This window comes from Thunnus maccoyii, chromosome 3 (genome assembly GCF_910596095.1).
Source record: "Thunnus maccoyii chromosome 3, fThuMac1.1, whole genome shotgun sequence".
NCBI lineage: Eukaryota > Metazoa > Chordata > Actinopteri > Scombriformes > Scombridae > Thunnus > Thunnus maccoyii.
In genome coordinates, this window is record NC_056535.1 from 34,204,339 (window position 1) to 34,221,257 (window position 16,919).

General features: G+C 35.2%; 1 protein-coding gene across 1 annotated transcript; it reads left to right on the forward strand.

Annotated features, from left to right (window-relative positions):
• Window positions 1-489: 489 nt before the first annotated feature.
• Window positions 490-16,919, forward strand: LOC121894147 (butyrophilin-like protein 1). Its single transcript, XM_042406535.1, has 6 exons — window positions 490-689; window positions 6,913-7,248; window positions 7,967-8,005; window positions 10,616-10,894; window positions 16,177-16,254; window positions 16,831-16,919. Exons 1-6 carry the CDS (start codon window positions 620-622, stop codon window positions 16,842-16,844), a joined length of 816 nt encoding a protein of 271 aa, XP_042262469.1. The 5' UTR covers window positions 490-619; the 3' UTR covers window positions 16,845-16,919.

The window sequence follows — 16,919 nt, forward strand, 5'->3', positions numbered from 1 at the left end:
CATCACTAAACATATGCAAACAGGCAATGTTCAACAAAACACAGTAAACTGATGTTTAACCTTAGGTTTACACAACTTTTGCCCATAAAACACAACTTCACTCTTACAGTATCAACCATAAAGTCTTGTACAAAACAATCATCTTCTTTCAAGGATTTAAAAGAGTCTTTATATAAACTGAAACAGGAAAGTTACAACCACCAAATATATTATAACAACTGTGAGGCTGCATTTTGCTGCGTCCTTCCTGTAGATTTATGGAGATAATACTTTATTCTGAAGAAAGCACACTGAAAAGGTTTAGTTTCTGTTGATACAGTGAAGGTCAAATCAATCAACCAACCAACCAATCAATCAATCAATCAATCAATCAATCAATCAGGACTGTTCTGTGGTGTTTTCTGGCTCTGTGTTTCTTTTTGTGTCTTACACAGTTACAGATTAAATGTGTAGAATAAAGTAGGAAGCAGTGGTATAACGACGACAGTGTTGTTGCTGCTGCCGGAAGCTGAGAAACCAAAAGTATATTTCGGGTGAGACCGTTATTCTGTCACGCGCCGTGAAGTCTTCGTTAAGTGGTGTTAAAGTGACTTTTAATCTTCAGACATCATCGATAACTATGAAGCTTCTTCTTCTCGTGTTTTTCTCTCTCCTGACTGGGTTTGAAGTAACGTTTGGAGATGAAAACGGTAAGAAAACTATTTAAATTGATGATTAAACTGATTTATAAAGTTACGGAAGTGTGTTGCTTTCACTAAGGAAGGAAACTGAGTTCTTATCTCTTAATTATGACTTACTGTCTCATAATTAGTAGAAAACAGGTGTTACACCGTATTCTATAACCCACAGATTCTGTGAGCAGGTTTGCATGTTTTTATCTTTTACTTTATTGAATGCTTTGTTTCTCTGCGGTCACGTCATCTTCACCTCGGAGACAATCTGATGTTCGCTCGTTCGCATCGCGTCCAGTTAGGAAAGATTCATAAGCGACAAAAGCAGCCGACAGTCATTCATTTCTAATGCCAGCTGGTGATGAAGGCCTTCAGACGCCTTGGCATCACCGAGCAGCGCGATGGCAGCGCCAAGAGTTTAAATTTATACAAATTAGAAACCAATTACAGATCGAAGTTTGATTTTCTTCCCACAGCAACTGCTGATCATGGCGCATTCAAGTGCAGCTCGTAAACTCATAAATCTATACTCGAACGGCCACGAAGAACAGGATCAAATCAAACCAATATATAAAAACAATATCCCACTCAGTTCTACATAAGCAGATTAAAAAAATCAAATTGTTATCACTAAACTCCAGTACATTGAGTCAGACTGGAGTCGTCTCTCTTCAGTTTTTTCAATCTCAAGTCAGCAAGATTTTTTGGCATGAATGTCAGATGAACAATATTCCCAAAGCATCAAGGATAATACGATTCATTAAATAAAATAAATGAATAAATAAAAGAACTGGAAAATGGCAGAAAACATTAAACTCGTGTTTGTGTGTTTGTTTGTATGTATGTGGGGTTTTTTGCACTCTGATATTATTCTGTTTGTCACATTTTAAGAGGAAGTGCATCTGTGTCTCTACCTCACTGTTGTGCAGTGACCACAGATTCTTTTCTCTGTCGGTAGCCATGACTTCTTGACAGAATTCTGCATGCAGGGTCTCTATGGGATGCTTGTCCCATCTAGTGTAGTCCTGATGACTGATGGGATTACACTGTCAAATATTTTTATCCAAATTCTAATTTTCTATTTTGTAAATTTTTCTTTTACTTGCATAAAATACTCTACATGCTTTTTGTTTCAGTACATTCACTGCAAGACCAAAGTTACCTGAGTCACTGACTCTGAGCCAGGTAATCATAGTATAAGCTGTGATCTACATGGTGTTTTCTAGTTTGAACTGATATTTGCTTTCCTGAGATTTGGGCTTCTTTTGGAAGATGATTATGCATTGCATTTTAATTGGGCAAAATCGATTTTAATCCCTGGAGTGAGGCTGACAGTGTGATTCCATCACTGCAGCTCAGAATAACATGAGACAAATGTGATGATAACTGGGAATAAAAACGAAATATTGTCTTTTATCAGAAAAATAATCCACACTGTTAATTGGCTCCATGATTATAAATACAACATTTCAGTCAGATAAACTCATTCAGTCATTAACTACTTCAACACTCTTTGCTTCGGTAGCAGAAACAGTCTGACATTACTTTAAGTTTTTTTTTTATGTGAGATATTCAGATGGTTTCTTCATCATCCAACTAAATAGCAAAACATTCTCTCTGTACTTAAGTCACATATAATAATTCCTACATGTATTTTAAGCCGTAGCCTACTTTTAACATGTGGAAATTATTTCTAATGTTTCTATATTGTGTTGTATGATTACAGGCTCGTTTACATTTCACTTCATTGAATATGACTTTTTTCTGTCTCTTAAACAGAAGTTTTCTGCAGGTTCTTGGTGTCACCGTTTCATCTCATATGATGAAGAACTTCTTTCATGGTTCTGATGATGCTGCTCGTAATTAACAACCCCGCCTCTTTCACATGAACACGCTCGTAGCTGGATAGGAAAACCCCAGGTTGACTGAGCAGGTTGATAACCAGTTCATAGTACTGGTTATCTGGACGGACAATGTCAGGTTCAGTGAAGCCAAATAACGAAAAGATATCCCGGGTATGTTGAACTTGCTTCATAGTACAGGCCTCAGGTCATCAGCACAGAGCAGGAAGTTAACTTCCTTATTGTTAAGGGTTAGGCCAGGTGTTCCAAACTGCTCCAACAGTGCTGCTAAGTCATTAATGTAGATGTTAAACAGAGTTGGACAGTTCAGCTGTTGCCCTGAAAGACACCTCTCCTTGAGTGAAGAGATCTGTAGTTGTGTTGCCAGTTTTTACTCCACATTTATTCCTGACATACATCGACTTAATGATGTCATAAAGTTTATCCCCTAAACCACTTTGTAGAATTTTATAACATGATCTCTCTGGTCAAATAGAATCAAAAGCCTTTTTAAAGATCAATGAAACCTGCAAAAATGTTCCCCTTGTTTTTTTTGATGTACGTGATGATTAATCAGAGTGTAAATGTGGTCAGTAGTGCGGTGATTTGGTAAAAAGCCAATTTGTCCTTTACTCAGGACATTGTGTTCAATAAGGAAGGCCAGCATCCGCTTATTGATAATGCTGCAAAAAACCTTCCCCAGATTACTGCTGACACAGATGCCTCAGTAGTCATTAGGGTCCAATTTATCTCCACTCTTATGTATCGGGGAAATAAGCCTCCAGCTCCAGATCTCAGGAAAGCAACCTGATTGAAGAATGAGATTGAACAACTGAAGCAGAGCCTGTTTCAGCTCAGGGCTGCTGTGTTTCAGCATCTCTGTCCTGATGCCATTAGTTCAACATGCTTTCCCAGGTCTTATTTTTTTTATACTGTTTTCTCATTCTTTAATTGTAATTAGGTAATCAAGGGGGTTCTGATTATTTTTGATTGCTGATTCAAGGATTGTCCATTTTTGTCTAATTTGTTTCGGTTCATGATTGAGATTGTTCGGTGAAATTTGCTCACATAGTTTTTCAAAATGTTCTTTACAAATGTTCCATTTGTAGGGTCAGGTTGTTTTTTTGTTGTTTAACCCTTTCATGCATAGTGGTCACTACAGTGGACAGCTATTCAAAAGCTGTTTTCTTAGATATTAATGGGTTTTAATGGTATAGTTGCACATCAGCCACCACAGTGGACTCTAGTGTGTCATCCCGTACGCTGCCATCCATTGGCCAGCCTTTGTAGGTGCAACACAACTTTCTCAAAACCAAGATGGCCGCCAGCCGGCCATAAACATTCTGCAGCTCAGGAATATCTTGCCAATTCTTCTATAGTAATAGACCCTTGCAGGTAAATAATATTTTGTAACATCAAGTAACAACTAAGGAGTAATACAATTGTTAAAATTTCCAAGTATTGATTTTATGTTGGGAGAAAATGACGATTAATCATCATCATGCATCGCTGACTATATTTCAACTACAATTATACTATTACTGCAACTTTGTTGTTCTTGAAAATACTTCATCTGCAGTAACTTTTTGGCTGTAAATCAATTGATTTATGTTTTTAGAATGTAACTTGCAGTTTTAGGGAGCTGAGGATGCTGAGTGAATGTCTGGCACCTCAAAAGAATGTCTGGATTAGAAAAGAAGGATCTTCTGCATTTCAAGTCATCTGTAGCTCATGTGTTCATAATTGCAGTAAGACAGAGGGGAGAGGCTGAGGAGTCAGGAACAAGGTTCAATGTTTTTGCATTGCATTGAACAGTATTAGAATATGTTAAAATATGTTAAAACATTAGTGTAACAGCTTTGAAAATATATATTATTTTATAGTTTTCAAATAATATATAATTTTATTAATTGGTTTGTTAAATACATATTCCTTCAGTTGAAAACTCAAACACATGCTGTTTAAAACATGCAAATGCATGTTTTAAAAAATTAAAGTTCAATATTTTTTTCATGCCTAAAGAGGAGTAAAAACACTGAGGTTATCATAATTAATGCATGAAAGGGTCAGAACTGATTTGGATCAGTGGATTCCTCAGTTCCTCTTAGTTTCTGATCATGATGTTGTTTTTTCTTATGTTTTATTATGTGTTTGTATTCTGTGTTTCAACATAATTGTGTTGCAGGTCAGTGTTTTGTGGCTGACAGTGTTTTAAGTTGAACTGCTGTCTTATTTTTTTCTAGCATTTTTGCAGTCCTTGTTGTATCACTCCTCCTTGTTCAGTCTCTGTTTAGATGCAGAACTGTTCTCAGTAAAACCTGCTTTACTGGCTGATTTATGATAAATATTATTCATTTTAATTAACAGCCATTCACCATTCTTGCTCTTCACTTGCTTGCTCCTCGTTATTCTGTCCTTGTATTAATGTAGAATTACGAGACTGCAAAACTCACCAGGCCCATGAAAAGTAGGTATTATTCTATAGAATAGACTGATGAGAGGTGGAAAGAAGGTGCAGATGAGGTGGAGCATGTGGGTAGCTGGAAACAGAGAAACCAGGTGATTTGGGCTGGTGCAGGGAGGGCTGATGTACTATATGGGATCTGAACACACACACACACACACACAGAGAGAGAGAGAGAGAGAGAGAGAGAGAGAGAGGTACTTGGAACATGTCGTACAAGAATATGTTGGAGTTTGCTGAAAACAATTGGATTTGATTTTTTTTTAAATAGAATTTTTAAAATCTGTCATATCTGTATGTAGAAATCAACAGGATATTGTTATGATTTTAGCATCTAATTATTAAAGATGCTGCAGTGACAGAACAAGAAAGTAATGACAGATGTTTGCATTTCAAAAAAAAAAAAAAAAAAAGCAACTTTCCGGTTTTAAACAACCTTTTCCATTCGAGTGTAGATTTCTGAGTTTACGAGGTGCAATTGAATGCACCATGAAGTCCAGGTCGGCGTTCTCACGCTTTATGGTACAAAGCGTGTTAAAAATCACGTAGATGTAACACCGCGGCTCTCGGAAGTGTTGAAGACGTGACTGAAATAAAGGTTGATGAGCGGAAACGTCTTATTTCTTTCATTTTTACACACGAGTCCCAACAAGAGAGAAACCAGTATCAGTGAGCTTGTGGTTGATTAACGCTCTGCTGAGGTCTAACGCTGCCTGTGTCCTCCTGATAACCTGCAGTCCAACTAACCTCTGGCAGGTCTGTGTGTCTCAGCCAATCAGGACTCAGAGCTCTGACGAGACAGCAGTTTAGCCTCAACAGTCCTCTGATATAACCACTGAAATCTTTACTACTATAATGAAGCCATACATTCTTACTGGGATCAAGTTCACATCAGGACCTTTTCTACAGTATCTATAATGATCCATCAGATCTAGAAACAGGTGGGGGCGTCGTCCTCATGGTGGAGCAGCTGTGTCTGTGGAAACTCCATCTTCTGTATCAAACATGCTTTATAATTGTGGACAGTGATATTTCTGCAGTATAGTAGATGAACTCTGGGTGTGCTCGCTATCTGAGTGGAGTTCAGAGATTTGTCCTTAATGTCTTTTTATTTAGTTCATAGTAACCACTATGAATTATAGTTAATTAAAGATCTCCTCCAGACATGTAAAAATACTCTGCTTGGAACAATAATGTGTATCTGATATGTTCTTTCCACAAAAAAAGCGTATAATTACCACATTAAAATCCTTAAAATGGCAAAACCTATTATGAATCTCAGACTTCATTGTTATTGTATATTTAATGATAAACATTTAAACAAATAATGCATCTAAACAGATTAAAACCAAATTAATACCTGATGTACCTTTACAGTTACAATTAGTTCAGTTTTCCTCTTCGATCTGCAGCGCTCTCTCTGGCTTCTCTTTCTTTCTCTCACTCATTTTTTCAACCAGCTGTAATATTTATTTGTGTGTTGGATGGACAGACAGAGATAGTCTGATGACGTAGTCAGTGATGAAGATCATCATCATTTTGGAAAAACAGTTGAAAGAGTTAAATGTTATTATTTATTAATGAGTGTGATGTTCTCCTGAGGTTATGCTGATAAATAAGGACTAGTAACATGAAATATAAAAGATGAAAACAAATAGAGAAATAATAAATATCACTTATAATAATATATAATAACAATAATACATACATTATAAATATATTTACAAAGTAAAATATTCACAAGTGCAAATATATAATGTTCAGGGCAGAGCAAAGGATTTGTTGAAGACAATGTTCCAGACGACAAGAAACAAGAAAAGTTTCTTGTTATGACATAAGTTGATATGTTGCTATGACAACAAACTTCCATATGTCTGTCTTAACCTGATTATTCTGCATGTAAACATACTGATTAATACATGTTTTTGTCCTCCAGAGCCAGATGTCATCAGAGTGATCATGGAAGGAAATGACATCATTTTACCCTGTTCACTCAGCAGCAAGGAGAACATTGTGTTTAAATCGTTTGTCTGGAAGAAAGATGATCAGAAGGAGGTGTTCTTCTATGATGCAGGACTTCATACCAATAATGACTATCCAACTCAAGATGAGCAGTTCAAAGGACGAGTCTCACATTTTAAAAATGAACTGAAGTCAGGCGACGCCTCCATAATCATCAGAAATACGAAGGTGGCTGACAGTGGAGACTACACCTGTGAATTTCCACAACTTCAGCAAAGACAAATATTCTACATTAAGCTTCATGTTGTCGGTGAGTGTTTTTATAAAATGTTTATTTACTGATGTGACTGGTTTAAGAGTCTCAGATGGACTCAAGTCAAATAGTCAGAAAACACATCTGGCAGGGCCTCGTCCCCACAGCGCTGCAACCATGTATGGAGAGATTCCCTCTTTATCAAACATGATGGATATTTGAGACACATTGCAGTTTGTGTCACTGTGTCCAATAAATTTTGTAACTTTTTTAAACCTATTAAGTACATCCAGCTTCATGCAGTGATTGTTCAGGTGTGTGGAGGTAAGAAAGTGAAACTTCTCTCTCAAACTCCTGATTTTAACAGCATGGATGTCTTGAAGGGGAGACTGTATGAAAGTGTGAGCTGTTATCACCATTTAAATGATTATCACGTCTCGCCCCTCTCTATAACGCCAGGCTTTACACTCAGTTCAGAGCAGCTATAAACACTTTTACCTTTAGATGACACATTGTAAGACCTACAGTAGTTCATTTGAAGTGAACTCCAGCCTTAACCCATCTGGGACTGACACAAAGCAGTCGTGTCTGTGAATGTGCGGCCAGTTTAAACCAGGATGTTTGTGAAATCTGAGACTGTGGTTTCTTTTTTTCCTCCAATCAGTTCTGTTCAATAAACAGGCAGCAAAGTTCTGTTTTTCCCAGTATTAGTCTACCTGTCTGCCATGTTGATGATATCATACAAACCTTCTAACATAACTATGTTTTCTTTTAGGTGGTGTCTTTAAAGACAGAACAGCTGAAAACATCCCAGGTGAGTCCTGATTGTGATGACGTCACTGTCTCCACATCTGACACCTGCTGTAACTTTGACTCCTACAGGCCTCAATCATTCACAAACTAGAAAATCTGTATAACTGTGAAACAGATCAGGGATCATTCTTGTATTTTTACTTGAGTCTAATTTCACATCACTTATGAGTGGAGACATTTATACACCAATAACAAGTTTTACATAATGACTGTTTATACAAGAATTCAAACTTCTTTACACTATATATGTGTTATATGTGTTTACTGGAAATAGTGTTTGCACTGGTGAGTTTTTGTCTGTGTTACAGTCAGGTGTTTGTATATTTCTAAGTGCTGTCTGGCAGCTTCCTCACAGCAGAATTAATGTGTAAATATTCTTCTCAGCAAATAAAACAACAACCTCTCTCTTTCTGTTTCTCTCAGCACAATAATCACACTGGTAGGTTTATTATTGAACGAGCAGTGATTTATAAAAGTTTGTTTATTCTTCAACTTTTTGCTCAGTTTGTTTTGCTACAAAATCATCTTAAAATTCTCTTATTTGAAATATGTTGTCTGAGATCTCAGCAGTGTTTTCTGTTACACTAAAGTAATAAAGAAAACTGTTCAACTTATTTACTGTTTAGATGTGTCATCAGGAAAAGCTGATCACTGATCTCTGAGGAATCTTAAAGGATTTTAGGATGTAAGATCAATTCAGATTCAGAAATCAAGAGTTTAAGATGAAAAACAAAATAAATGATCATGATCTTCTTAAACATTTTCCAGAATTAAATAAATTACAGTGTGATTGTTTATCAGATTGTTTTTGCTAAAATGGAAGAATTGCAGCTAATCTGAGTGTTAGTCAGTGTCTCAAACCTGTAGCCACAACCTGAATATGAGATCTGAGCATCATGAGACAGTTTTATATTAGTTTAGTGTATTGATCGGGGAAACAGATTTCTGAAGCACTGGATCAATATGAAGCAGTTGTGTTGAAAATGGTTCACTGTTCTGAAGCATTTGATTCAGTCAAAATAGCGACATCTGCAGAGCAACTATTGGTATTGCATCTGTATGGATGGATTCAATCTGAGACTGTGATGAAATAGTTAGTCAGAATATAGGTGGTGTTATTGATTCATTATTGATATGTTGTTCAGTAAAGTCTATAGACTATTATATAAACAGATCACTTTTAAACAGTTTACATCAAAGATATTGTGTCAGATTGAGAAGCACACCCTGTATCCAAAACCAGCACAACACCTCTCAGGTACGAGTGTGATGTAACGAGGCGTCTGCAGGGTGGTCACATGATTTTTGGCGTAGTGAAGCGAAGCATTGAAACGTCGTGCTGCGATACATTTGCTTTGAAAGGTTGATATGATATTGAGTCGTCTGCATCGAGTGTAACATCACTAGTTTAGTGTCGCACAGAATATTGTATGAATCTCAGACTTCATTGTTATTGTTTATTTAATAATAAACATTTGCTTTGGAAAAGTTTGGACACCACTTTAAGTTTTGCACAATTACTTTGGAGATAAATTTCTTCACATTTATTTACTTTCTGAGATTTATACAATATTTTCTGTAAAACTAAACTTTATTTTTTAACTCCAGTTGTTCACACAGACTTTTTGTCAAAGTCTTGAAGTCCAAGCTGAGATAACACTGATGACATTACTCTGGTTATTGTTAAAGACTAAAGCTGCTCCAGAGCCTCAGAAGACATTAAACAACAGTTTAACAGGCTGAGTCGTCCTCCTCATGACCAGTAAACTCATCTTTGACATCAGTAAAGTGTCTCTTTACACACAAATGAAGAATATGGTATTAAAATGTAGGTTTACCTCTTGTCTCATTAGAGCTTCATTTGGTTCATATAAAATATTTGATGAAAATTGAATCTTAATTTTAATGGATTTTAGGTTTTAGGAGGAATTGAGATTATAAAACATGAACAAACCTGTAGTTTTTAGTTTAAAACAATAATGCTCTCCTTCCTGTGTGAGAAAATAAAAACCTCCAGTTAAATGTTTGATCAGCTGCTGTCGGCTACTAAAGAAGAACTACAACTAATCTGATGGTCAGTTTTTCATTCTGGCAGCTTGAGACTGTTGATCAAATGTTTCTCACTGACACAATTAAACTCTGATAACACAAAGGCTCAAACATGCTTTACAAGAACCTATGATTCATATTTTATACACAATGTTTATATGACTTTAGTGTGATAGAAAATACTGTCTACATCTCAGACAACAAATTACACCTGATTTCATTTTTATTTTTGTAGCTCAAGAAACTGAACAGAAATTCAAGTTTTGTCCAAACTTCTTCACTGTATGTGTCTCTGTCATGATATGAGTCAGAAATAGTGTTTGCAGTGGTGATAAGTTACCAAATATTTAGTTGAAACTTGTTTGAAATATGTTCTATCAAACATTCCTGAGATGTGTAGTTAAGGCTGATGTGCTTTTCTATTTCACTGTTTCTCTGTTTTTCCTCTGAAATATGATCATATACAAGCAGAGACAGGTTGAACAAAACATCCCAGTATTACAGTTCATGTCTGATCCTGTAATTGTTCTTTACAAGTTATTGTTTTATACTTTGTTCACAGGTTTAGCTACAAAGCCATATGTCGTGATAGTTGATCTAACAATGGACTGGCCGCTGCTGCAGTGTCAAGTTCGAGGTGTTTTTCCAAAACCTAAGTTACACTGGCAGGACAGTGATGGAAACATCCTTAAAGCTGAAGAACCAAAGGAGTCAGAAAGAGGAGGCCACTATGACATCATCCTCGAAACTATTGTGACCAAGACCGACAACTATCGCTGTGTTGCTACGCAGAAGGAAATCAGCCATCAGATTTATTCTGACATATACGTGTATATCTCTGGTGAGTTTCTTCTTAATCATATTTTAACATTCAAATGATTTTAATTATTAACATGTTTTTAGTTTTTAATAAATTTCAATGTGTGCTCAGACTGAACACAAAGTGAATGAACTCAAAGCAAGTTGAAAACATTTTAAACTGAGTGAAAACTTCACACTTACACTGAAGCTCTGTGACTCCACTTCAGTAATGTGCAGAGATAAGAGGGAGAGTGAGAGAGTCTGGAGGAAATAACAAAGACACACACACACACACACACACACACACACAGTAAGTGTGTACATTCTCAGCCAGTTATAGTAAACGTCTGTATGTTCAGTACAATAAGTTTTTGTGCTGAATAAACACAGACTGTAAAAACACTCCAGCAGTCAAATGAACTTTGTGTTCAGTCTGAAACTCACAGTATGAAAACACAAGTTATTCCATCTCACACTATAATATACTATATCACATCTGGTCACCACTTCTTCTCTCACTGGCTTAGAGTGAGTAGAAGAGGTAACAGGTCATTATTTGACCTGACACTGGTTAAACTGGAGTTATAGTGGGTGAACTCCACTTGTTAAACTATGATGAGCGATAACATGAATCACTCAACATCACAGGTTTTAATTGACAGATTAAATTGATGTGATTCACTTTAAGTTAAACTGTATTTCAAAGAAGTTATGACAATAATAACATTAAACTAAATGAGTCAGTTATGTTTGTTATGTAGCATCATCTGATATTTCACTCTCACTCTAAACTGCATTAATGCACATTATTCTTAAACTAAAACATTCCTCCATAAATGCATCTAGAAAGATTAAAACCAAATTAATACCTGATGAACCTTTACAGTTACAATTAGCTGTTAGGTTTAATATCTCCTGACATCTTAAAACATATTTTAGTAAGTTATGTTGCAGCTTGTGATGCTGTAATAACTTTTGCATTTGGTTTGTTGATGGTGAAACAAATGTTTCCTGAAAACCAGTTTACACATTACAAAAGGCTCCACTCAGACATTCATTTAACTTGAATGATAAAACCCAGTTAAATCACTGGTCTGACACTAATTAGTCGTTACTAAAAATGTGTTAATTAATTCACACACAAACCCTGTAATAGATTTATAAATGGTTGTCACAACATGGCTGATTTAGAGACTGAAATCCTTAGAATCAGTAAAAGTTTCATATTATAAATGAAAAAAAAAAGGGTCTTACATTGATAGTAGTTAGTAGATAGTTAATGTGTCACCAAAATATACTGAATTCTTCTTCTTATTAGCTGTAATTAGACAGATCGACTAGATAGAGAGATAGAGTGTTTATTAATCCCAATGAGAAATTACAGTGTTACAGCAGCCAAGTCACACATGAATCACACAACAAACAACATAAGACTCAAAGATTTTAGTTATTTATGATTTTATTATTTTATTTCATAACTAGAAACTGAACTGAAACTAAAAACTAGGACCAAACTCTAAATATATACAATGACAGAGCCTGGTAATAATATGATACCATGAACCATGAAGACACATAAAGGCTTTGAAACTGCAGTGTTTACTGGAAAATGAAAACTTGAAATTCACAAATATTCTCTTCACTTATTACATTGCAAAATAGATCCACCGGCTGCTTGAACTGTGTCTGTTTTCAGTCAGTCATGTTAAGATTAGTTTCCTGTAGTCGGCTGCTGCAGCTGGTTGTAAGTTCAGACTTGATGTGACCAGTTATAACAGAACTGGTTCCAGTAGAGATTTATTCATCACTGAAGTTAAACCACAAAAACTAGTTCGTATGAAATATTTACACCTAATGACACAACCAGCCTACAACAGAATGGACAATATAGTTCAAGACGTAATAAATAACAGTCAAAATATTTATCTGACAACAATGTAAAGTGTTGTAGTTTAGAGTTACAGTATACAAGCTCCACTTGTTGTCAGACTGTGAAGAGTGATAATAATAATAAACTGAATCATCATCATCACAGATTCTAACCAGCTCTGCTCCAGTTCAATATGCCTGAATGTTAAAGACATCAGTGTGATTTATGTTAAATATTGATAATAAATAAATTACTCATTAATGTTCATTAGTTGTGTAATTTTCCTCTCATTTTAAATTGCATAAATACATATTATTCACACACACAATAAAGAAATACACAAACTGTATCTTACAAAGTATTAACAGCTAAGTTTTCTATCACTTGGCCTCCTGAAGCTTATTTTTAGCCACACTGGTGTCATGGTTCTTGGAAGGCAGTGCTGATTGGTCCATCTCTTTGTCCAAACTGAAATATCTCAAAAACTATTGGATGGATTCATTCGTGTCCCGTCAGGATGAATCATAATAAATTTGGTGATTCTTTGAGTTTTCATTTATCACCAACATCAGGTCAAAATTTAATTTGTCAAATAATTTGGTTCATGCAAAAATACCTGAAAAACTAATGACGTTCCCATCAGCCTCAGCTGTTTATCACTGATTAGCAAATGCTAACATGCTAACATGCTAACAAACTAACATGTCAACCTGATAAACATGATCATGTTAGCGTTGTCATTATTAGCAATTAGCTCTTAGACTCTTTGGCTGTGTCTGAAATCACTTCCTCATTCACTCATTCAATATTCCCTTTATATCAATAAATAGTAATAAACTGAGATTTCACTCATCATCATCATTTAGCTTAATCACTGACAGCTGTAGAGTCTCACAGTGGTGATTTTCACATTTATAAAATGTGGAGCTTTGTGTTGTGAATTTGTAACATAAAGTAGTGAACGTGTCATGGACTCTACTTTTTTATTCCATGGAGGGAATTTAAGTGGAAAAAAATATAGATTAATATATAAAATATAATTAAAAATGGATTAATGTACAAACTCAGACACTGAAATAAGATGGTGGACAGTCAGTATAGTGCACTACATAGTAAACAGGAAGTGATGTCAGAAACAGCCTTCGTCTTGTTTTCAGTTTGATTATAAGTTGTGATGCTGAAATGATTTCTGTGTTTACATTGTTGATGACTTTCTGATTGCAGCTACAGATGTTTACTGGTAAATTAATAACACAGTAATATGGACTTTACCAGTAAATATATTCATTATGTTTTAAAGTTGCAATTTAATGATTTAATTCATTAGACCCAATTTAATTTTCATGCCACAAATACAAAAAGTTTATGAAACTGAAGAATGAATGTACCACAAGTGAACTAAAACAGACTGACGCTCACTAAGGAGCTTTAATTTAATACAAAAAGGTTTTGGGTTTAAAAATAGTAAAACTTTATCTTCATCTATTGCAGTGAGGATCGTAGATAACAAACATGTTTATCATAATGTGACTTCCTGACGCTTCATTCACTGCTTGTGGAACAGCTGGATGTTGCTTCATTACAAGCAGAACTAACTTCAAATCCAGCATTACGTTGTGATTATTAAAGTGAAGATTAATATGAAAACAACAGGGAACCTTTCTACATTCTGACTTTTACATCTGAGTAGAATCATCCTCCTCTGTCTGGACCTGAAACCAGGAGTTCACAAATGTTCACTTCTCACATTCACCAACATTTGACTTGTGGTTTGTTTTATATTTAACACTGTGCAGCTCATTAAAGCATGTAGTACAATTCAACCATTTATAAGTGTTTGATTAAACATAAGGCTGAAACAAAGTGGACACAGAATGGAGGTTTAGTGTGATACACACACCTGTGATTTACAGTCAGATGTGATTCAGCAGAAGTACGAAATGTAAATCGGCTGAACTCAGATTCTTCTCCAGTAAATAAAACAACAACCTCTCAGTTTCTCTGTGAAACACTTAACATGAACACTGAATATAAGATGAAATAAGATATAATGTTTAGACATCATTCAACTTTTTGCATAATTTATCTTGTACAAAATTATCTTAAAACATTATTATTTGAAATGTTTTCTGTGACACTAACATTATATGATTACTGTTATTTATACAAAGTTAATAAAATACCTTAAATTAAAAATTAGGTTTTTACTTATTCGCCCTGTTTCAGTGAAATGATGAAAAATGTTAATATCTTCTTTTGTTCATTGAAGTTGTAGCTGCAGATTTTAAACATTAATTATCATTTTATAATTGTAGTAATTCTGACTATTAAACCAGCAAAGACTGAAGTTTTAGATTGAAATATAATTTCATATTCAGAATCATGACCTTATCTGTTGTTTCACAGTGAAATAAATGATCATACTCTTAAAACATTTTACAAAAATGAAATAGAGATATATAAAAAGAGAATTTTATGGGTCTATATTATTTGTAAATGTGTGTGGAGAGTTAAACTGTATCTCAGTAAACATGTGAACTAAAATATGTGAATGTGTCCAGAAATCTCTAAATATTTATCAGATATGAACATGTGAAAAAGAATCTGAAAGTATTTAGTCATAAACTGAATGTAAATGACTTTTTCTTAACAAGTTTAAGTGTATTTAGCTTCAACAGACTCCTGCTGCATAATACCAGACTGTATCACTCTGCTGTCATTGTGCTTCAGTAGCTGTAGAGTTGACTCACCACCAGGCAGAAGCATCTGTTGATTTAAATCTTGACATTACTGGACAGTAGTTGTTGCAGTTTAGCTGCAGCAGTGTAAGTCTATGTTAGCTAGCTAGTGCTACTTAATGTCTCAGTGAAACATAAACCTCTAAGCTGCATGTTCAGCTGGTTGGATAATATCTTGTTTTACCAAAGTTTATCAATACTAGTGATGACAACAACTATCATAAAGTGAAGATGTTAATCCAGAGTCCATCATAGACTTGTACTTGTGATCCTCGGCTCAGGATGTAGAAAACCTGGACTATGGACAGATTTCCACACACATGTGCAGATCTCAGGTACGGCAGGAGTGTAGCAAAAGTCACCTGTAAAAAGCCTAAAGTGGAGCGACAGGACAGTGATTGAAACATCCTTCCTACTGAGGATCAACACGTCTCAGAAACAGGAGGATGCTACAACAACATGACCCTCCTCACTACTGGGACCAAAACCAACCTCTGAGCTGTGTAGCCGAGCAGGAGGAAACTGCTCATAAGATCGATGCTAATATCACTGTGTCTGCTGAGAGTCATCTCACTGCTGCTTTAATCTGTCAATCATTTTAGATTTTAGGAGCATGCACACCTTTAGTTGTTCTCTTTGTGTAGGTTATGATGTCTGTACATGATATACAGTTACATTCTGAGTCTTACATTAACTTCTTTTTATCTGTTTCAGGTTCCTCCACTGGACGGATTGTTGGTGCAGTTTTTGGTGTTGTTGTTTTTCTTGGAGTTGCTGGGTGTTGCATCAAAAGTAAGAAAGATATGTTTAAATAATGTATTATATCAACATATTAATAATGAGCAGACAACACAACAAATTCTTTATATCTATCTCATGTTTAGAGTCTTGACATTTGTTTTGATCATCTCAGACATAAAGCTTGTCTGTTGGCACCCATACGACCACCACTGAGTCAATATTATCTATGATTGAGTACATTAAAAATAAATATTTTAAATCGTATGAATTTATTTCCGTATTTTTTCATTTTCAAATTTCTGAATATCATTCAGTCCCATCAATGTTTTCTGATTGAATCAGTACAAACATTTTAAATGGAGGGCTTGAATTTTACATTTCAAGACAGTTAATAATCTAAGTAATATTTTATTTTGTTTTTTATTATCACACAATAAGGGGATCACACAATGACAAACAAACACATTATAACGAGATAATTATGTCTTACATGTGTTTTAATTCAAACATATCAGTCAGATGGACTCAATGTAGTTCATGTGTTTTAACTGGATTAACATTAACTGGAGAACTTGTGTTTTCAAAGTTGGGATTTTCTTTAATATAATTGTGTTTTCTCTCCTGCAGGCTGCTGTGATTAAGAGGAAACCAGTCCACATAATCAACAGGAGGTTTTCTAGCTTGGCGTGTGCCTCGATGTTGGCTGCTGAAGTGTG